At 38.4% G+C, this 22,325-nt stretch overlaps 1 protein-coding gene across 5 annotated transcripts; it reads left to right on the forward strand.

Annotated features, from left to right (window-relative positions):
* The first annotated feature begins 1,304 nt into the window (after positions 1-1,304).
* nsd1b (nuclear receptor binding SET domain protein 1b) lies at positions 1,305-21,760 on the forward strand. 5 transcript variants are annotated; one of them, XM_057360122.1, is made up of 24 exons: positions 1,305-1,656; positions 1,735-1,865; positions 2,383-2,916; positions 4,204-4,345; positions 4,440-4,630; positions 4,707-6,564; positions 6,648-6,760; positions 6,901-7,183; positions 7,441-7,541; positions 11,362-11,401; positions 11,934-12,106; positions 14,331-14,459; positions 14,534-14,657; positions 14,744-14,944; positions 15,971-16,150; positions 16,658-16,814; positions 17,334-17,539; positions 17,620-17,732; positions 17,810-18,079; positions 18,169-18,285; positions 19,579-19,720; positions 19,816-19,922; positions 20,380-20,578; positions 20,668-21,760. In XM_057360122.1, the coding sequence occupies exons 3-24, from the start codon at positions 2,578-2,580 to the stop codon at positions 21,153-21,155; spliced, it is 5,673 nt and encodes a 1,890-aa protein (XP_057216105.1). In that variant the 5' UTR covers positions 1,305-1,656; positions 1,735-1,865; positions 2,383-2,577; the 3' UTR covers positions 21,156-21,760. The 5 variants fall into 5 exon arrangements, with proteins under 5 accessions (XP_057216105.1, XP_057216104.1, XP_057216106.1 ...); XM_057360121.1 differs by having other exon boundaries at positions 1,305-1,610; XM_057360125.1 differs by having other exon boundaries at positions 1,306-1,610; positions 4,440-4,612.
* The last annotated feature ends 565 nt before the right edge of the window (positions 21,761-22,325 follow it).

Consider the following 22,325-nt stretch of genomic DNA (forward strand, 5'->3'; position numbering starts at 1 on the left):
TTATATGTTTATTGCTTTTAATATTTGAATATTTATTTAACTTCATTATATGTTTATTGCTTTTAATGCCTATTCGGGATTCTATAAGCTATATGCAACTCTATTTTATTCCTATCGGCGTAACGTTTTTTTAACGTTCTACAACTAAATAATATTCTGTTATAATATAACATTCTGTTATTGAAATGGTCAATCACTCTCTTTTTAACAAAGTACTGTGGATGAATAATTTAAAGAACACACATAAACTAGATTAGTAATTGGTAATGTTGTGAAACGTACATACAGTGTTTATTTGGTGTGTTTTCAGTCAGACAGGTGTGGCGCTGTTCAGACGCAGACAGCAGCAGGCCCACAGACAGCGCGCGCTGATACGCTCTCTCCTGTCTCGCGCTCTCTCTCTCCCTCACGACAATTTTTTTACACCTTTCGCATATTTCCTCTTATTGTGACAAAAAATAAAACACGTAAACAACGTCCCAAACGACAAGATGACAGTTCCCTATCTCCAAACACGCCCTCCCCCGAAAATATGCCTCACGGGAGTATTACTGTAAAAGCTTTTGAGTTGATACAGAATTTGAACAGGCATGTTGCTAAGCACCAGAGGCTATACATATATCGCTGTCACGTATGTAAACATGATCAAAAGCTGTCAAATATGCCCGCTCGTCGCATTAAAGCGCCTCGGTGTCACATTCACACCAGATTAAACTCTGCCGGTAAACACGGAGAGATGATGTCGATCTCCACCATTTTCTCTTTCATCAGAAATAACAAACGGCAGAGGAAGAAAACAAAAGCGCCATTTACACGCTGACACTTCAAAACGTCTTCACGACCAACGCACCTCGTATCTTTTTATATCTTACGTGTGATTTAATGAAGCGGAGAAGTGCGTCGTGTTGTGCCTTTGCTATGTGCGCACTGTAACCCAAAATCCTCTTAAAACATTTGCCAATGTGCCAGTATTTGTGCGCAGTATTGATGTTGGCCGAAAGCACGTCTACGGGTCTATACGAACTTCCTGTATAATAACTATAATGTAAAAATACGTCGTTGGGAAAATAATGCACAACTTATTGAGTGTATAAAGCCTTCAAATTGAAATTTAACACTTTGTGGCCTGTGCCAACAGCCGACTCCATCTTGAATGATATCAAGAGCTCTGAACCTGAAAAGAAAACGCGTATTTTCAATACGAAAACGAATGTTTCCTGGTTTGTGGTAATTGTTTGGGTATGTTTCATAACATTTAGAGGGTTTAAAACATGATAATGGACGAATTAGGGGTTATGATGTCAGCTCGCTGTGCACGTTGCAGCAAGTGAGAGGGGAATAAATACGAACGTGCTAACCCCGTCGGAGCGTTTTACGTAAACATTTAAGCGCTTTCTTATTACGCATAATTGTTTTTGGGATAAAGTATAAGCACAGGAGTTGAGGAGAGCTCCTCTCACACACACAGGGGGTTGGGTTGCCGTGCCGATTGGCTGCTGTTCATAGACACATACAGTCACGGGCTTGAAACAGAACCAGGGGCAGGTCGACAGCAAGGAAAGCACTGAAAAATCATTGAAAATGAAAAGTACAGCGTGCGTATCGTAGAGGTACGTTGTCATTGAGACGTCGCGCGCCGGATAGGTGCCTCTCTGTGTGAGTGTTACAATGCATGTGTTTGATCTATTTTTACATTAGAGGGGTAGAGTGATGATAGCATGAATATGTTCTCAGGTTCTCTGGCCTACTACTGCAGCTGCGGCTGGGATTTTCTTCATCCACTTTCACAATTTGAGAAAAGGGGTCATTTGGCGCGGACGAACGGTGAGTTTTTAATATGAATGACACTGCCCAACGTGTAAATGGTAAGATTTCATCGGCGTTGCCTTGAACTTGATCTTAAATGTGTTTTAAAACAACGAAGTGTTAAACAGTGGGCCAGTTTGAACTCGTGCTGATGTTTGTTTGAAATAATAACAATGCATTATAAATGAATAGCGCGCGTGCTTTTTGTTATCACAGGGGGCACGTCGCTGTCAGTTTCACATGCATGTCATTTGTGCATCGCATCATGTTGTACTTCATGTGAAATGAGTTGGGCAGAGTTCACTGCGCTCTATGTCATATGTGTGCGCATGTTATTACTGCCGCGCCATGTATGTTCGCATTGCCACCCTACCATACTGCCACTGCTTGAAGTGTTTTGTAGTATGCAGTGCGCTAGAATGTCATGAAAACAAAGCCGGCCGCCGCTTACCAATTGGTGGTTTTTGTTTGTGATACACGAGGCTAATTAGAGGCGCAGCGTCACTTATTTAACTTCCGTTATAGAAGCTATGCAATAATCCACAGGTTTTTATTACAAATGTGTATGTTTTTCAGAGAACGGAACACTATAATTTAGCCATGTGAGCTCACGCTTGGGGATGCTGCAGATTGTGGCACCTGCCCACAGGTGCCTGATGCATTTCTGGTCAGGGTTCGCCTGGTCGTGAACCACTTGTAGTCCTTTAAAAGCCACAAGGTTTACGAGACATGTGCAGATCGAGTTAGTCTGGCTCAGTGTGCCATTAGAAGATGGAAACCAGTTTGGCTGAGATTGACAGCTGCACGTCTCCGCCCAGTCCTGATTTCAGTCTGGATTCCTCCAGTCCCTTCGCAAACGGACTGCATTTTGATTCAATTTTGTTTGAAGATGAGGAAGAAGAGGATGCTATGGACACCGAGTTGGAGTCTCTGGTGGGAAGGGCCTCATGCGGCTCCAGAAAGGACCATACAACAAATACAAGTTCAAAGACAAAATTGGATGTCAAGCTTTGTCCAACTAGAAGCAAAAAATCAAAGGTTGCTGCAACCCTGGACCAAGAAGCCAACTTTGAAGACGTGTCTAAAAGTGATGGTGGGCTTTCCTCTCTTGTGAGTAGCCCTGCTGGGATTATAATGGCAAATTCTGGTTCCGTTAATTCACTCCCCCCACAACTCCCCCTCCAAATTACTACCACCACTATATCTCTAGCCATCTTTAAATATAGACTGCATAATTTATAAAAAATAATTTGGTATAAATTTGGTAATTTGGCTAAACAGTCAGTGACAAACGAAACAGGGTTATATGTTGAGTTTAGAATCAAGAGGCCAGTGATTTAACGCAGTGAAATTTAATTCATTAACAGTTTAATATGTTATTGAATGTGTTCTGTCTTGTAAAACAGGTCAAATTTGAGTGGAATTAGCTTTAAAATATCATAATATTTATTTATAATAAATTTATAATAGTATATTTTTTAAAAGCTTTATGCATTTCCAAAAAATCCAGACCAGCACAAAAACCTCTGCAGTAGGGCTGTCAAAAGATTAATCGCGATTAATAGCATCTAGAATAAATGTTTGTGTTTACATAATATACGTATGTGATATTATGTAACATGTAAACATTATTAAACATTTATATATCATTTAAATGATTGGTAAATATAAATAAATACATGTAAATATTTTCTAAATATGTATGTGTATGTATTTATAAATACAAAATTACTATGCACAGTACACAGACATATATTATGTAAACACAAACTCCAGATGCGATTAATCGCGGTAAATCGTTTGACAGCCCTACTCTGCAGCAAGTGAAATCCAATATGATACATTCGTAAATATAGAGACCAACCTTTAAACTCTTATCTCTTTTTGTTTTAGAGCCTAGAAGGGGAGTTAAGCTTTCTTGACTGACAAATTATGTTTTAAAAATAAAACATTTTAACATGAAACGGCATTAAACTTAATAAGTAAATAGTAAAATGGAAAAAAGTTTACATATTGAATTTCAGTGGCTCCAAAAAGTTTCAATGTCGCACAACACAAAAATACAAAATATTTATATATTTTATATTTGGATATAAAATATCACAAACCAATAATGGTGGAGATTTTCTCAAAATTAACTTTTTGAAATTTCCTTTATCCAAATGGTCCCAAAGTCAAGATTATATTAGTATTTTAATATCCCATTCTTCTATTTATGCCAATAATATAGTCATCCCATATTAATAATAATATACGTCATAGGTATTCTTAGAATGTGTTCTTCATTTAAATTATGTTCTTATGAATTGGATTGTTTTTTATCAAAAAATACTTTATTAACCATTATTAACCATTTTGTTTGCATTTTGAATTAATCTTAATTTCCTTTATGAACAGACAAAAAAGCAGAAAACCAAAACTCTGCCACCAGTGAAATATTTAGAGGGTGAAGTTATATGGTCAAAATTTAACCGTAGACCGTGGTGGCCATGTCAGGTGACTGTTGACCCAACCGAGGGAGTTTACCACAGAATTAAAGGTAAATACATGACACCACAAACATAAATCCTCATGTATTTACTATTTGTCAAAAAGTTCAATTCAGTTCAATGTTTTGTTTGATTGTATTTCAGAGCCACCAGTTAAGGCCAGTCGTCAGTATTTCCTCAAGACATTTGGGGAACCTGAAGAACGAGCATGGGTTGCCGAGCGATCTACTCATATATTTGTGGGTGGATATCAGTTTAACAATCTTCCTTTTGTCAAAGGAAGTGGACGACAGAAAGACGAGAACCGCAGATACTCTGTAATTTCTGAAGCACATGTTAAGTATCAGTTAAGAGGATATTTTGCTACCTTTAAACCTCCTGTGAAATTGTTACTCTATTGTTACTTTGCAGATACCCAAACGTTTTCTGAACTCTTGGAGTGCTAGCGTGGCTGAGGCTGAATCTCTGCTTCTAGAGAAGCCAAGGGTGACAACTCCCTGCTCAGAGCTCACCAAAAACATCTCTGATTTAACCACAATGGGCAAAGAAGAAATGGCGTCTTCGGTGGGATTAATTAACGTTAGCCCTGTCACCAACGGGGCAGTTCCCCAAATGACCAAAAACAACAAAAAGCAAAAAAAGTCATTATCAAAACCCGTCGTAAAAGATGAGGAATCGAATTATGAGAAGGACAAGGTTGTGGAAGCTTCTGACAATCCCTACTCTGACATTGATTCGGTTCCTCAGATCCGCAGGTGTCCCAAAAGCAGCGAACGAATATCAAAGCAAAGTGTTGCTAATTCACAGGCAAACTCAAATTCAAGTCAACATTCTGTTACAAATTATCTTGAAGTAAAGAAGAACGTTAAGAACCAGGGCGGCCTTTGGTTCAGCAAAGCAGGGAAGAGTCAAGTCAATGGGGCACTTGGTCGTGCGGGAATTAAATCCGTTAACTGCTCTTTTGGAAAGGTGTCTTGTAAAATTAAGATGCCAGATTCAGCAAGTGTGAAATCCAAGGACATCACAGGACTGGAGCATTTGTCTGTAGAAGCCAAGAAGGCCCTCGATAGGAGAGTGAAGTGCCTTCCTGCAAGCAGTCGTCTGATGACTAGAGCGCTGAAGGCGATGGAGGAGGCGGAGCACAAGAAGACACAGCTCTCCAACCATAGTCAAGGGTTGACCTCAAATGTCGAGGCACAGAATTCGTCTGATTTTACAGAAACTGAAATAACAGGTGCACAGGAGAAGACTGCAACTACACCAAGCCACGATCTCAAAATGGATTCAAAAATTGACACGCATGCTTTGTCATCTTCTGATCTAAGTCTGAAGGATGATGAACATTTAATGAAATCTGAAGATGAATCCTCTTGGATATCTCCATCAGTTTCAATGAAATTTAAACAAGAGAACCATGTTTCTGGTCTATCTGCAAGTTCCTCTGCATCATCTTTGCACTTAAAAATGGAAGATCTTGAAAACATGAAGGAAATAACCTTCAAGTCACTTGATAAAGATCATAGTGGCAAGTCTTTTAGGCCTGATGTAAACTATAAGTTTAGTACATTCTTAATGGTGCTCAAGGATATGCACGATAGCAGAGAACAAGAAGGAAAACCATTGATAATGGAACCCTTACCCAAAAACCATATTATTAAAGAGGAACCATCGTTGATTCCCACGAATGACATAAAATATGAGTCGGACACAATCAACACTATAGTTTCACAATGTAAACAAACCAAAAACTTCACAGCCAAACAGAAGAAGAGCAGGGGGAAATCTAGAAAAAAGAAGGCAATGGAGATCCTACAAGGTGGTATGGCTAACAGCGGTGTTATTTCTGAAAATCATCTCACTTCCACCGTTTCTAAAAATGCTCAGAGCAAAAGCAAAAAAGTTCAATTTCTGGAAAATATAAAGACACAAGCCAGAGCACCCAGTGTGGTCACAGTGATGACTCAAAATCCATTTGATAAAGTAATACCTGAGCACCGGCTTTCATCATCAGAACCAGACACCAAGTTTTCAGCCAATGTGCCCAAAAAACGCTGGCAGAAGTTCGACCAAGTCAGTGACAGAGAATTACATCTAGATGAAGGGAATCGTACGCAAGAGGCAGGACAATTAAGAGATGTGTCCTCAGAAAATTGTGACATCTTGATAGATGGCACAAACAAGTCAATTTCGGTAGAGCCTGGGAAGGAGAGTAACACAAATGCATCAGAAACTTCTCAAAGCAATAATCAAATAAACAAAATCCCCACAGGTAAGGGAATTCGTGGATAATGTCATCTATAGATAACATGTTGGTTTTCTTTACCTTCTTTAAACATATCGTGTTTTTCACAGAATGCAAACGTATTCGAAAACCTAGCAAAAGACTCATCGAATGGACAGAGGAGTATGATCAGTTCTTTTCCACTAAGAAAAGATCAAAAAAGAAACCTGAGTCATCTACTAAGGTAGTTAAATTTCTGCTACGCTAATGCTAAGTTGATGCTAAGCTAATGGACTTTCCACAGTTCAGTCTGGATGTTGGAAGGTTTTTTTATATTCTCTAACTCAGTATACCCTTCTGATGCGTTTTGTAAACTGCACATAGGTTGAAAAACACAACTGTAGTGATCCATTAGAGAAAGCACCAGGTGGAACCACACAGGAACCTCAAGCAAGAGAACAAGGTGTGTCACAATCCATGCCAGAAGTACAGACTCCTCCTCCAGAAGAGATGTCCAAAACCACATCCGCAATTGAAGACGCTCCACATGATGAGGCTCAGGTTTTGTCTATAGATACATTGACTCCACCTCCTGAAACAGCACCATCTCCATGTGCTGAAACTCATCATAAGGAACAGCTTCATTGTCAAAATGATTTGGCCATTGGTGAGTAGATGTGACTTTTGCCATCGGACCATTCAGTGTGCTTTATGAAAATGCCTTTTTCTTTACATTTCATAGGCATTATTACTGTATGTGATACTGTAATGGTATGATAAAGTTGTTGTATTTGGCCTACTGCTGACTGGCAACAGTGCTTATTTTATTTATTCATTGAATATCAATTATTTATGGCTAAAGAACATTTTTTAGAAATAGTCATGATAGTCAAATTATTCACTATTTTTCATCATTTTTAATAGGTGGGGGTGTGTGTCTAAGCACAAAAAGGAAAAGGAAGCCCACCAAAAAAATTCTGGAAAGTTCAATTGAGGCTGAACCAATTCTCATGCTTAAACGAAAGGTATTCACTCGATTAAAGGAACAGTTCACCCAAAAATGAAAATTCTGTCATCATTTTCTCACCCTCAGGTTGTTCCAAACCTGTATAAATGTCATTGTTCTGCTGAACACAAAGGAAGATATTTGGAATAATATCAGTAACCAAACAGATCTCACCCCCCATCGACTCCCATAGTATAAATGGGGGGTGAGATCTGTTTGGTTACTCACATTCTTCCTAATATCTTCCTTTGTGTTCAGCAGAACAATGACATTTATACAGGTTTGGAACAATCTGAGGTTGAGAAAATGATGACAGAGTTTTCATTTTTGGGTCACTCGATTTTAAACACTTCGTTCAGAGTCCTGTTCTTTTATTATAGAATCATAAATTTTTATTTCTTGTTCCTAAAAGACCAAAACAATTCAATATGACTATATCAATAAATGTCTTTCTTTTGCAACATCGATACGATCAATAGGAAATATGTTATTATATAAGTCTAGTTCAGGGGTTCCCAAACTTTTCAGCCCACGACCCCCAAAATAACAGTCCCAGTGACTTGAGACCCCACTAGCCTCGGAGGTGGTTAAACTATACAAGCGTTGCGTGCAACTGCGCACATGCACTTATTAGGTCTATCCAAACACGCGCATAGTGACAACACAAATGAACACATTCTAACATAATATTATTTTATAGTAATTTACTCATTAGGCCTACTTTATTTGTTGTTATACATAAACCATAGATTATTAGTACAGATGGTCAAATTTCAGTCAGTTAAATCAAGTCTCCTTGCACATTTGTTTTTAATGTTATTTACATTTACTTCGATTTTTGATCTTTGTAATTTGATTAGTAAACCTTCTCGGTTATTTCACAAAATTCTATATACAAAGGTTGCGCGCAATAGCGCACATATTTCCAAACACGATCATAATAACAACACAAAAGAACACAACATTCTAACATCCATAATATTATTTTATAGTAATTTACTCATTACTCATCAACATTAACGTCCTAATGAGATGGCTGGGCACAATGCTTGGAGTACAGCAAGTCCATTCTTGGTTTAATTTTGGAGACCGCAACTCGGAGATTACTCCACGTTCATTCGCGATCTGTATTTATTTTTAATGTACTTGAGTGCCGAGAAAGTCTTTCCGCACAAGTAGGTAGTGGGAAACGGAATCAGCACATCCATAGCGGCCTTGGATTACCGTGGGTATTCCCTCTCGACTGAAATCCAAAAATCAGCCACCGTCTTGGAATTAAATGCCGTCTTTAAGGTTCGGTCACTTGACAGTTCAACCAATGCGTCCTCCAGGTCAGATGTCAAACGATCTGCACTCGTTACAGTGAATGGTGATCTTATCCAGTCATATTGTTCTGGAGCTGTTTCCTCTGGGAAATACCTGTTAAAGTGTTCCAGGAGGGCTTGAAGGTGGGTATGATAGACTTCTTTACTATGTTAACACTCCATGAATTCGTCAAGCTCAGAAAACCTGTCAATCATGCCCAATTCAACTCGCTCGCTCCAGCGTTCAAGTTTTCTCTTGAATGTATGGATTTTATCATTAAGCGACATGACGCTGGTGTTTTCACCTTGCAATGACATATTAAGTCCATTTAGTTTTTCAAATATACAAGATAAATATGCAAGCCTTGTTAACCAGTTAGAATCAGCGAGCTGGGACCCATGCTCCGTCAGAAATAAGCAGTAATAATTTATGTAGTTGACCATTTTTATTGAGGTCTCAAGAACACTTTTAAGTTCTGGGTCAAGTGTTTTGCTCGCAAGTGCCTCTCTGTGTATAATACAATGCGTACATTTTACGTGAGGTGCCATTTGCAAGATTCTTGCTTTAAAGTCCCAGTGAAATAAAAAATGACAATTCTTATTTTTTCATTGAATATTGCAGCGTTTATAATAAATAGCTTATCAATGTGGGTCATTTTCTTTTTTAAATTCATGTACCCTCATTATCTTCAGTTAAAATCCGAAAATGCACTTCCGCCCTGAAATGACTATCCATCTCAAATGACATAAATTAGACGACTTGGGCGGAGCATCCGTTAACTCCTCCCCTTTTCACTCGGAAAAGTGTAAGAATACGGATGTAGTCGGAGCCGATAGCCTAGTGGGCGGTCCTTTCCCGAACCCACCCCCTCCTCGCTCCCTCTTCGCGTCCTGTCCTCTCTACCACTAAAAGCTGTACAATTCAAGCCAAAATGGCAAAAAACAAATCTTTAAAAAAAAAGAATACGGATGTAAAAACGATCGCTACTTCCGGTTCACTGGGACTTTAAGACCTTTTTTCCCCAGCATCGCTCTAGCACCATCTGTACACACACTGATGCACTCGCCCCAAGTCAGTCCCTCTTCTTTTAGTTTATTGTCAAGTTTTGTGAAAATGTCCTCGCCCGTGCATGTACCCTCCAGCGGGGTGCAAAACAGCATGTCCTCGTTACATTTTCCGTCAAAACTGTATCTTACAAATACAAGCAGCTGGGCAGAGTTTGATACAAACTGTTAAGCGTATTTCCCTTTCTTCACTCTGTCCACCAGCTGACACTTTATGTCATGGGCCATTTCGGAGATGCGCCAGACAATAGTCCCATTAGACAGCGGAACTGATTCTAGCTCACGGGCCAGTTTATCCCCATGCATAACCCGACTTATAGCTATAGCAGAGGGTTTGATAAGGATTTCCCCGATTGTGTGCATTTTTTTGCTTGTGCATTTAAATAAGCCACCTCATATGACGCTTGTTGAGCTTTGGGAGGGATTGTTGTTTGTTTAGTTAGGACTTTCTTTTGGCCTTGCAACTCTGAAAAAATCTACTGGTTTAGCAGCAAGAGAGGGATGCTTGGTTTTCAAGTGTAGTAGCATTTTTACAAGCTTTCATGTGCAAGCACTTCAGTGCAGACAACACATTGGGGATGTAGTACTTTGTTGATGATAACGCATGTGAATCCATACTGGATAAATTCCTCTCGGTACTTTCGACACTTGGAATAAGGCCTATTCGAGTGCTGATGGATGTCCTCTTTATGCAAACGGCTTCTTTTCGTACCTGAGGTCGATGGCCTTTTCCGCCCTCCTCCTCTAGCCTTTCTGCGTCATCTTTGGTCGATATTAACATTTCATTAAAAATAATAAAATAAATTTAAAGCCTAAAAATGAATCTGCGTGGATATAGCCTATGCAAATAACCACATAACCATGCGTTTGCTCGTTAATGTGACGTAGTCACCTCTGGGGTCACGATCGAGGGGAAGGAAATTCGAAAGGCTGATGGCTCTTTATTTGTGTTTTTATTTTGAACTTGACTAATATTTGTACATTTTATTACACTTATTGATAAAAATACTATTTCTAATCATTTTTAAAAATGATTTCTGGAAATCATCTCGCGACCCCGCCCTCGCGGCCTGACCCCTACTTTGGGAACCCCTGGTCTAGTTCACCTAAAATAAAAATTCTGTCATCATTTATTCACCCTCAAGTCATTCAGAACCTGCATATGACTTTCTTCTGTGGAACACAAAAGAAGATATTTTGAGAAACGTCTCGGTGATTTTGTGTCTATACAGTTGAAGTCAATAGGGACCGAGCTGTTTTTGGTTACCAACATTGTTTAAAATATCTTCTGTGTTCTACAGAAGAAAGAAAGTCATACAGTGTAAATGATGAAAGAATTGTCATTTTTCGGTAAACTATTCCTTTAAATATAAATAAAGTTTGGGCATATACAATATTTAATGATATATTAATGAATAAATGCCATATAAGAATATGAGAGAATCGAGCTAACGTCATTGTCATTCACAGGTGAAGTCACAGAAAACACCTGGACATGCTGCTAACTCAGGTTTGTCAAGCCTTTAAAACTGTTTATCATTTTATTGAAAATATTAGGGAGGGCATGTTATTTTAAAAACATAGCCGATAGTCAGAATGAGTTCCTAGCAGATTTAACAAGCATATAAGAATACATCTGCCCATCACGTACATGACACTCATCTGAAATGGAGTGCTTTAAGATTGAGACAGAGATGGTGCCACAAAGAAGTACACAACAGTAGACCTGCTATGTTCACATCTGTGCTTATCCTAAAACTTGAGAATGCAAAAAGGCTTTGGGTATCTTAACTAGTTGAACATTGTGCAGGCAACCCCAAGGTCATGGGATGTATTCCTAGGGAGGAAAGAAAAATAATAGATTTTGTGTGCTGTGCTTGATCATTTGACCAGTTTAATTCAGTCCCACAATTGTTATCTCATAAACCGATAAAAATCTCTATCATTCGGTAGCAAAAGTAAATTGTTGTTAAAGAAGGTTTTATTATAAAGATTTATTTAATATTTTTGTGTGCGTTGTTTGAATGTTTGTGTAAATAAAGGCGTGGGACAACAATCATCAAAAAGTAAGAACAAGCCGTCCGTCGAGTCCATCGACACACTGGCTGCCTCTATCCTTGAAAGTCCTGTGATGGAGACAGTCATTTCCCCGGCTGTGCCTCAGGCAGCTGACCCAGAATCAGTTGAAAATGACTCAGATGCTGTGAACTCACAGGTCAGTAAAATAATTCTTCCTAAACTTAGAGCTCTATTCACTTCTATTCACACCAAACTTAAAGTTTGACACTCAGACCTATGCATTCGCGTTCGCAATTCAATTCAGATTTGTTTATAGCGCTGTTTTACAATGTTTTTAAAGAGAAATTACAAGAAATTACAGAAAACAAACAAAAAATAATATATAGCATAACATATGAAATAGAATACATGGCATTATTGCAAATTTTATTGTCATCATAGACAATGTTGTCCTCAGAGCAAAACAAAGAGATATTTGACACATAGATTCAACTAATTCAGAAGTATAATTTGTGATTTATTATGTAATAAAAATAGACGCAGTGGTGTGTAACATCATATCCTGTTGCCAAAATTGGATGGTTCAAATAATTGTGTGTATGCTGAGAGCCTAGTGTACTGATACATGCAGTATTTAATTCACTCACTGGTCTCTTTATTTGATAATGCAAATATCTTAATGATTTTCGCACACAGCAGTCTCTAGAGTTTATACCGAGTGTCAGTTCTGTGGTCAGAGGAACCACCATCATCATCATCACCACCAGATGTGAACATGACAGAAATGCACCATTAACTGAAACAATACAGCCGCGGAAACAATAAGAGAGCATTCCAAAATGTTGTTGATGTATTGTGGCTATTCCAGTCCAGTGTCGGTTGAATTTTAACTAAATCAACCAACAGCAATGTGAAAGACTGACAGCATGACAATGACAAGACGCATGAAAACTGTGATAAAAATCCAGGTTATCACATGAAGTTTCCATGTAGAAATATTACTTTTGTATTGCTTAAAAATGTCTAAAAATATACAGAGCATCTTTCTGTTATTTTGACCTGTTTCTCCAGTTTTAGAATAGAAACAATATTTTTATTTGAAACTTGGTAGAAATATTGTTAGTAGTTCACAGAATGAAACAAAAATGATAATTTTACCCAAACACATACCTATAAATAGTGAATTCAGAAAAACTGAAATGTTTAAAATGCAATAGGGGCTGGCTGCAGCCGATGGGGCGAGTGGAAATACGTCACCTCCACTCGAAGCCCGAGCGGATTTACGTCACCTAATTTTGACCTCAACCCGGAAGTAATTATGAAACGGCGCTGTTTTAATGTCAATAAATACTTGTAATGTTTTAATGCTACAAAATTATTGTTTAGATGTTATTAAATATATTTAATGTTACTAAATCCAGACATTGCTTCCAGGTTTGTATTTAGAAAGTAAACATTCTAATAGTTAGCCGTGAACAACAAATGCATTATCAAATAAATAATTTTTTATAAAAATGAAAAAATGTGAACACAAATAATTTAGGAATTTTATATTTAAAGCAAAATAACATACCAAACAACCACAGTAAAATGTTGAATAATTTACACAAATTAAGTTTTAATTGTTTTGAGTAAAAAACACAAACTATATTTACAAAACACATCAACTGCAAGTAACAGTAAATAACGATCAGCGAACGTTCTTCTCCTTCTTCTTTCCTTTTCCTTTCCTTTTAATGGCAACCAACATGTTTAGGTGTATATCGCCACCTACGGTACCGGGGTGTGTAACATCAGGGTTTTCAGTACTTCGGTGGATTATATTAAAAAATCGGATTTTGTAAACCTGTATTTTAAAGACAGTCATGCAACATCAGCTAACATTGGCGAGACATCAATATTGATCTTCAAAAATATATAAATCCATTGCGTTTATTCATCCTTTTTGCGTAATTTCACAAAAAAGCCATATGCGTTGTGCTTGCATTCCACGTTAAGACAGCGTCAGTCTGCAAGTAGTGTAGGGATGCTGAGATAAAATTACCCGAGTTAAAGTTCGAACTTCGGAGAGCTCAGCGACGCCATTTTCCCCCTTCTTTATTATTGAGTGGAGGTGACGAATTTCCTGTTCGAGAGTGGTCGAACAATGGTCTCTTCATTTTTTCTGTGGCTAAACTTTGTAGTGGACAGACACAGAAGACGGCAGGTTAGCCCCTGCTGGCAGATTATTGAACTACACCGTATTGGACCACAAGGCATCTTACATTTTATAGTGTAATTGTTTTTTAATGACATAAAATATTTTATGTGACTTATCAGAACACCTCAAATGCAGTATTCATTACTTAAATACACAAAACGTAATGCAATAAAGTATACTTTAGACCTAAACTAATCTTATTATATGACATTTCATTCAGATGTTTGTACCCAATCATGGCTTGCCTTCTGAAACGGAAGGTCAATCGCAATCTGATGATCTCTCAGCCAATAAGAGCCCCTCTGGTGAAAAAGATGACGGCATCCTCTTCAAGGAACATGTGTGTCAGGTAGGTTTGTTTTCTGGGGTCACGTGTATTATTACTAATAAACAAAGTAAGTCGAATGGTCCTTTTTGTTGAAGGTGTGTGAGAAAAAGGGAGATTTGCTTTTGTGCGAGGGTCAATGCTGTGGGGCTTTTCACCTACAATGCACTGGGCTGAGCGAGACTCCAGGAGAGACATTTTTATGTCAGGAGTGCACAACTGGTGGGTCCCTACTTCATCATTTACTTGACAACACTTTGGGACGTTTTTGGTGTGTCTTGACGTTTATTTCATACATGTTTTGATAGGCATACATTCCTGCTTTTCCTGTAAGAGCTTAAGTGAGGATGTGAGGCGTTGCATGCTTCCTGAATGTGGGAAGTTTTATCACGGGGAGTGTGTGGCAAACCACGGCCCCACGGTGGCTCTGAACCGGGCCTTCCGCTGCCCTTTTCACGCGTGTCTGTCGTGTTATATTACCAACCCTACCAACCCATCCGCATCTAAAGGTTGGTATCTGAAGGTTTGTGCTGACATATTTGTCTCCATTAAATCTCGCACAGATTTAAAGGGACAGTTCAGCAATTCAGCAAAAATAAAAATTCTGCGTTCAAAACTTGTAAATGACTCTTTTTTTTCCCCCTGCGGTACACAAGGGAAGATATTTTGAGAAGTGTCTCAGTGGTTTTGTGTCTATACAGTGGAAGTCAATGGGTTCCATGTACTAGGGATGCACGATAAATTATCGGCCATATCGGTATCGGCATCGGCCTATAAATGGTCATTTTAATGTTATCGGTTTCGGCTGATAATAAAAATTTACGCCGCTATATTATAGCCGATAATTATTAATAATTTCCTTTGGTTGAACCACTTCAGCTGCACGCTGCTCACAGTTCAAATCCAGTACAGTTCTGTCTTTCTGTCATGATCATTCACTTACTGCTATTAGCAAAACATTGTTGATGTAGTATGTAGATATTTCTTAATATGTAAATTATAGGAACAAAAGCATATTGTTTAAAGCCGACTGCTGTCTGAATGCTTTCTGTCTTGAGACTTGTTAGACTTGGGGCTATTGAGAACCAATTGCTTGGTTGCTATGGGAGAACATCTAAAATGTATAAAATAAACAATATACCAGAAAGGTTTAAAAGTTAAAGAATCTTGAATTGGTGTAAAGTAGGCTTGGTACATGTTTTCAGGCGAAAAAATTTTTTTCAGTCTCAGAATATGTTATTTTAATATTTAGGTACTGTATATCGGCCAATATATCGGTTATCGGCTTTCAATGTTCAAGAATTATCGGTTATCGGCCAAAATGTACATATCGGTGCATCCCTAGTTCCATGTTGTTTGGTTACCAACATTCTTCAAAGATCTTCTTCTGTGTTCTCTAGAAGAAAGAAAGTCATACAGGTTTAAACTGACATGAGGGTAAATAAATGATGACAGAATTTTCATTTTTGGGTGAACTATCCCTTTAAGAGCATTCGGCATATTTATTCTGAATTTTGACATATTTTGTGTCGCAGGTCAGCTCACCTGCTGCATCAGGTGTCCCGCGGCGTATCACGCAGATGATCAGTGCATACCTGCTGGAAGTGTCACGCTGACCGACAGCAGTATTGTGTGTCCCAATCACTTCACACCACGCAAGGGCTGCCGCAACCACGAGCACGTCAACGTCAGCTGGTGCTTCGTCTGCTCTGAAGGTTTGAATCCAGCTGTGACAGGCAACCATTTCTCATCTAGAATTTTGTAGGTCTATAATAAATACAAAGGAATCGTTCAGACATGACGGTTGTTTCAAACATGTTTGACTTTATTTTTCATGGAAAACAAAAAGAAAAGAATTTGTATTATGAAGAAACTTCAACATTGATTGTAAAGCACAACTTCTTATTCAAAACGTTATCATTTGTTCATCCTCATGTTGTTCAAAACCTTTCATCTGTGGAACACAAAAGACTATATTTTGAAAAACGTTTTAGTGGTTTTGTGTTCATACCATGGAAGTCAATGGAGTACAGTGTTGTTTGGTTACCAACATTCTTCAAAATATCTTCTTTTGTGTTCTGCAAATGAAAGAATGTCATACAGGCCAAAAATGACATGAGCGTGAGTAAATGATGAAAGAATTTTTATTTTTGTCTGAACTATCCCTTTACAAGTCCATTTACAGAAACATTGTACATTTTTGGTCTCGCTTCTCTTCGCAGGTGGAAGTCTGCTGTGCTGTGAATCGTGTCCTGCTGCGTTCCACAAAGAATGCTTGAACATCGACATGCCAGAAGGCAGCTGGTACTGCAACGACTGTCGAGCCGGAAGAAAACCGCACTACAAGGAGGTCGTTTGGGTGAAAGTGGGCCGCTACAGGTCAGCACACGAAAAAACATTCTTGCAAACGTTTTTAATAATGACAAGAATTAGGGATGAAGCGATTCACGATACGATTTTTTCATGATTTTTTTTTACAAAATGAGTTGAGACAAATTAGAAATGAACAACTGCCTTTTTATTATTTCTCAAATGCTGCATGTGTCTTTGTAAAATAAAAATATATTTGATGTCATATAACAAAACTAAACAAAACTGCAATTTTGAAACAAATTCCAAATCAAATAAAAAACGAATAATACAAAAGTCTCTTTAATATAATCAAACTAAGCCTTTTTGCTTTTCTTTACTTGGATTTTTTTCCTTTTTAAAGAAACATCAGCATATCCATGTTTACAAAGTTTGCAGGAAACACAGCTGCCCCTGCTGTTCAAAACAAGTATTGCGATTCATTTAACCGACTTGAATGCTCACATATTATAATCGATTTTCAACCGGCTCACAGTGAATCATTACATCCCTAATAAGAATGCCATTATCCTTTCTTTGCTCTGTTAGGTGGTGGCCGGCAGAGGTCAGCCATCCAGAAAGAATTCCTGAGAATATCCAGCGCATGAGACATGATGTCGGAGAGTTCCCGGTCCTTTTCTTCGGCTCGAATGATTACCTATGGACCTACCAAGCTCGTGTTTTCCCTTATATGGAGGGCGATGCCAACAGTAAAGAGAAAATGGGAAAGGGAGTTGATTCTACATATAAGAAAGGTAAAACTGATTATATGTTTATGTATATCAGTGCTCATATGATGTTCAAAGCAAGTGAAATTTCTCAAACTGTGACTCAGCTTTGGACGAAGCCGCAAACAGGTTTAAAGAACTGCAGGCTGAGAAAGAACTACGACAGCTGCAGGAAGACAGACGAAAAGACAAGAAACCTCCACCATACAGACATATTAAGGTACCGGCCACAAGTGACAGTTAATGCCACCCGTACATGATTCAATAGCGAGAATCTAAACTAGGCCCATCCCACAGGTGAACAAACCAATCGGCAAGGTGCAGATCATCTCGGCAGACCTTTCGGAAATCCCACGATGCAACTGTAAAGCGACGGATGAGAACCCTTGCGGTATAGATTCAGAGTGCATCAACCGCATGCTGCTGTACGAGTGCCACCCGCTGGTGTGTCCCGCAGGTGAGCGCTGCCTGAACCAATGTTTCTCCAAACGCCAGTGCTGTCAGGTGGAGATCTTCAGGACGCTGTCTCGAGGCTGGGGGCTGCGATGCATGCACGATATTAAAAAGGTGCGTGCTGATATGTAAAAGTTTTGTTTTTAATGTCTGTTGGTTAGATAATCACTTGGTTTGTGACATTCTGTGTGATGATACTCAAGGGGGACTTTGTCAACGAGTATGTCGGAGAGGTGATAGATGAGGAGGAATGCCGTGCCCGGATTAAGCACGCTCAAGAGAACAATATTGGCAACTTTTATATGCTCACACTGGACAAGGTGAGTTTCTTAGACTTCTTTCTGTTACATGAGGACAGCTTAAAGGGGTCATATACGAAATACGTGTTTTTCTGTGTCTTTGGTGTGTTATAAGTTGCCCATGCATGTATTAATTAGACATGTACAATGCAAAAATTAAAGTGTCGGAACAAAAGATGCATTCTATCTAAAAGCGAATGCTCACCCAGACCTGCCTGAAACGCCTCGTGTAACCACACCCCCACAAATCTACATCAGTTCGTGGTATGAGTTGACTAAGACCGCCCAAATGTATACGCAAGTAAGGTGGGCGTACCTGTCAGTACAATTGCTTTGGAACCTGATGTTCCAAATATGGTGAGAGGCGTTACATTTCCATCACACGCTTGCAGTATTCGACCAATCACTACACACTGGTCAACTGGCCAATCATAGCACACCTTGCTTTTCAGAGAGATGAGCTTTTTAAAAAAAAGTTTCAGAGAGGCGGGGCAAAGAGGAGATACAAACATGCACGGTATTTGGAAATGAAGCATTTTTGAACCTTAAATCGTGTATAAACATTGCATTACATCTAAAACAAACGATAATATTCGTTTTAGCCGTGTCATATGACCCCTTTAAAGGAATAGTTCATGAAAAAATGAATATTCTCTCATAATTTATTCATCCACATACCTTTCCAGATGTATACTACTTCCTTTTTTCAGTTTAGCACAATTTATATATATAAAGCGGATCTGAGCTCTAATTTCAAATATGGCTACACGTCAATAACTTTTTAAATCTCAAAATCTCATTGGTTCTTGCGCGTCTCCTGATGAAATATCTTGACTTGAACAATGAGATATGAAGTTATCGCCAAATTTTCATTTGCATGAGGGTGAATTATGAATGAATTTTTTGTAAAACATTTGATAAAGGACGCACCAATATAGCTCCCAATTATCGGTATCGACCGATAGCCGACAGTGTGAAAAACTGCTTTTAGCGACCGATACCGATAATTGGGAAATATATTAGTGCATCTCTAATAAAAAAAATGTAATAGTTTAAAAACAGCCAATGATCAGGGTCGATGTATACTGTCAATCAAATGAGGACAAGAAAATACAATGAATTTGTGGTCTGTGTATAGAAAATGTTAAGAAACATCACCAGTTTGATGTTTAATATTAATAGTCATTATATGAATTAATAACATTCAGAAAGTTATTAAATATTAAGATATCGTCAGATATCGCTCTGAACAATCAGGTATCGGTGGTGAAATTAAGGATCAGTTCATCTCTACTTTTATGTTTATTCTGCTAGGATCGAATAATTGACGCCGGGCCAAAGGGAAATGAAGCCCGTTTCATGAATCACAGTTGCCAGCCGAACTGCGAGACCCAAAAATGGACGGTCAACGGAGACACCCGTGTTGGGCTTTTTGCTCTTACAGATATTCCTGCTGGTAAGTCGAATCACTTTTATTGAAAACACGTTTGGCTACAAGCTTGCATTTAATCTGGTCTGCCAAAAATGATGTTTTGATTTTTGTCTTTAAAGGCACAGAGTTAACTTTTAACTATAACCTTGAGTGTCTGGGCAATGGGAAGACGGTGTGTAAATGCGGTGCATCTAACTGCAGTGGATTCCTGGGAGTGAGACCAAAAGTAAGAGTCAAACCTCAGAGCTCTATGGGACAGGGTTGCCAGATCTGCATGACAAAATTAGCCGAATGGCCAATGAAAACTAGAAGAAAAACTGGCAACCCTAATATTTGTGACAAAAAGCGGAAATTAAAAATTCAGTCACTTAAAAATAGTTGACACTATATTGGTTGTAAAAAAATATATATTTTATTTGATTGTTTTACAAAAACATAATAGTTATTCTATCCCATGCATAATCTTTTAATAATAATTCAGTCATTCTTTCTGCATTGATAACTGGAGTTTAAAGGAGTAGTTCACTATAAAATTAAAATTTCATGATAATCATGATTTTCATGATTTATTTCTTCTGTCGAAAACAAATTGGGGCCTTTGAGGAAAGCTTTCTAGGGTTCTTATTCATATAATGCACCTAAACTACTCCTTTAACGGTTAATACATGATCTCTGTCTCTCAGAACAACCCCCCGTCAGACGATAAGGGCCGCAAACTAAAGAAGAAATCCCAAATGAAACGCAAATCCCAGGAAGTGATCAAGGAGCGAGAGGACGAGTGTTTCAGCTGTGGAGATGGAGGACAGATTGTGTCCTGCAAGAGGCCGGGCTGTCCAAAAGTTTACCACGCAGACTGCCTTAATCTCACCAAGAGACCTGCTGGTCAGTCTTCATTCACTGACATTTATTTATTAAACATCTGCAAATTTACCGAAAAAATCACTTTGATGTCACATGTTATTATGTTTCAGGGCGTTGGGAGTGTCCATGGCATCAGTGTGACTTGTGCGGTCAGGAGGCGGCCTCCTTCTGCGAGATGTGTCCCAGCTCATACTGCGTGGAACATCGGGACGGCATGTTATTCATATCCAAGCTGGACGGCCGCTTGTCATGCAGCGAACACGACCCCTGTGGCCCCCAGCCTCTGGAGCCCGGTGAGATCCGAGAATTCACCGCAGAAACCGTCACCACGTACCCCATAAACGCCATGAGAACGGCCAACAACAAATCCACACTCCCGAAAACTGCTCCTGATGTAGCCCCTCAGGTCCTCTGTGACCCCTCCAGCTGTCCGGTGAACATCTCTTTGAACTGTGCATATTCACCCATTTCTTCTTATGGAGAAGATAAAGAAGATCTGATGGAGGTAGAAGGAGATAGTGAGGGTGAGAAGAACATCAGTCAAGATATCGTGGAACAATTAGAAATGAAAGAGAAAACTGAGATTTTAAATATTTAATGAAACTTTGAAGGAGGAGTGCACTTAGGAGTTGATCTCTCGTCGCAGATTTTGAATAAAATGAGGTTGGATTTAACAATTGCACTTTGGAAGAAAAGATGAAAAACATTGCATGGATTTGAGCACTATATGAGTAAACAGAACCCACTTCATTGACTGTTACATCATCGCTGGGCATCAATGTGCACACTTCAAAAGTGAAGAGAATGAAAATACAGTATTGAAGTTCTTGAGGGAAAGGAATATATTAGTTCTGTAACATTTTATTTTACATAGAAAGTCATTTTTGTCTTTTTTTAAAGATGATGTCAAATAGAAAGAAGTATCTTTTATCAAAACACGCTTTTTTTTGTACATTTGCACTGTGAGTAAATGGAGACTTTTGAAAAGGTTAGGGTAATTTTTGCTTTGAAGAGTTTGAAGAGTAAATTGTTTAAAGATAATAGTTGATAAAGATTAAAACGGTAGTGTCTCAATCCAATTATTACATTTGATGTAATATTACATATAATAGTGCCATCTGTTAAATGACGGAAAGACTATTTGTTGAAGCACTTATGTAAAATCATTTCCTTGTTCTGCTAAACACGAAGGAAGGTATTTGGAAGAATGTCAGTAACCAAACAGATTTAATCTCCCATTCACTGCCATAGTAGAAAATAAATACTATGGGAGTTAATGGGGATGAGATCCGTTTGGTTACTGACATTCTTCCAAATATCTTCCTTTGCGTTTAGCCGAACAAATAAATGTATACAGGTTTGGAACAATCGGAGGATGAGTAAATGATGACAGAATTTTAATTTTTGGGTGAACTATCCCTTTAAGTGTACTTCTAATATATTTTAAAGAATTTCTAATGTTTCTTTAAATTAATTTTTAGCCAAATTGGCTTGTTATGACAGTTGTAATGGCCAAGATCGATATTCTTCTGTTTTGATTTTCTCAAGGAAATCTGTATGATACTAAAGTTGTTTCTGGCTGTATTCAATTCTGCTGTAAATATAAAGGTGAAGTGTCAAATTTAGCACCAAACAGTCCCCAAACACACCATCCCATCATTGTTTGAACAAAGTTGTTGTCCTGCCCCAAAATCACATTGTTGGATAAGCCAAAATGTAATACGTAGGCTGCTCAAACAAACAAGGAGTCAGAGCTTCAACTTTCTGC

This window comes from Triplophysa rosa, linkage group LG19 (genome assembly GCF_024868665.1).
Source record: "Triplophysa rosa linkage group LG19, Trosa_1v2, whole genome shotgun sequence".
Classification (NCBI taxonomy): domain Eukaryota; kingdom Metazoa; phylum Chordata; class Actinopteri; order Cypriniformes; family Nemacheilidae; genus Triplophysa; species Triplophysa rosa.

What these genes read in the sequence shown, in the direction of transcription:
- nsd1b (XM_057360122.1), top strand. Translation starts at nt 2,578, where the DNA reads ATGGAAACCAGTTTGGCTGAGATTGACAGCTGCACGTCTCCGCCCAGT. An exon ending in AGTTTACCACAGAATTAAAG is followed by an intron (nt 4,346 to 4,439) that starts GTAAATACATGA and finishes ATTGTATTTCAG; the next exon opens with AGCCACCAGTTAAGGCCAGT. An exon ending in TCAAAATGATTTGGCCATTG is followed by an intron (nt 7,184 to 7,440) that starts GTGAGTAGATGT and finishes CATTTTTAATAG; the next exon opens with GTGGGGGTGTGTGTCTAAGC.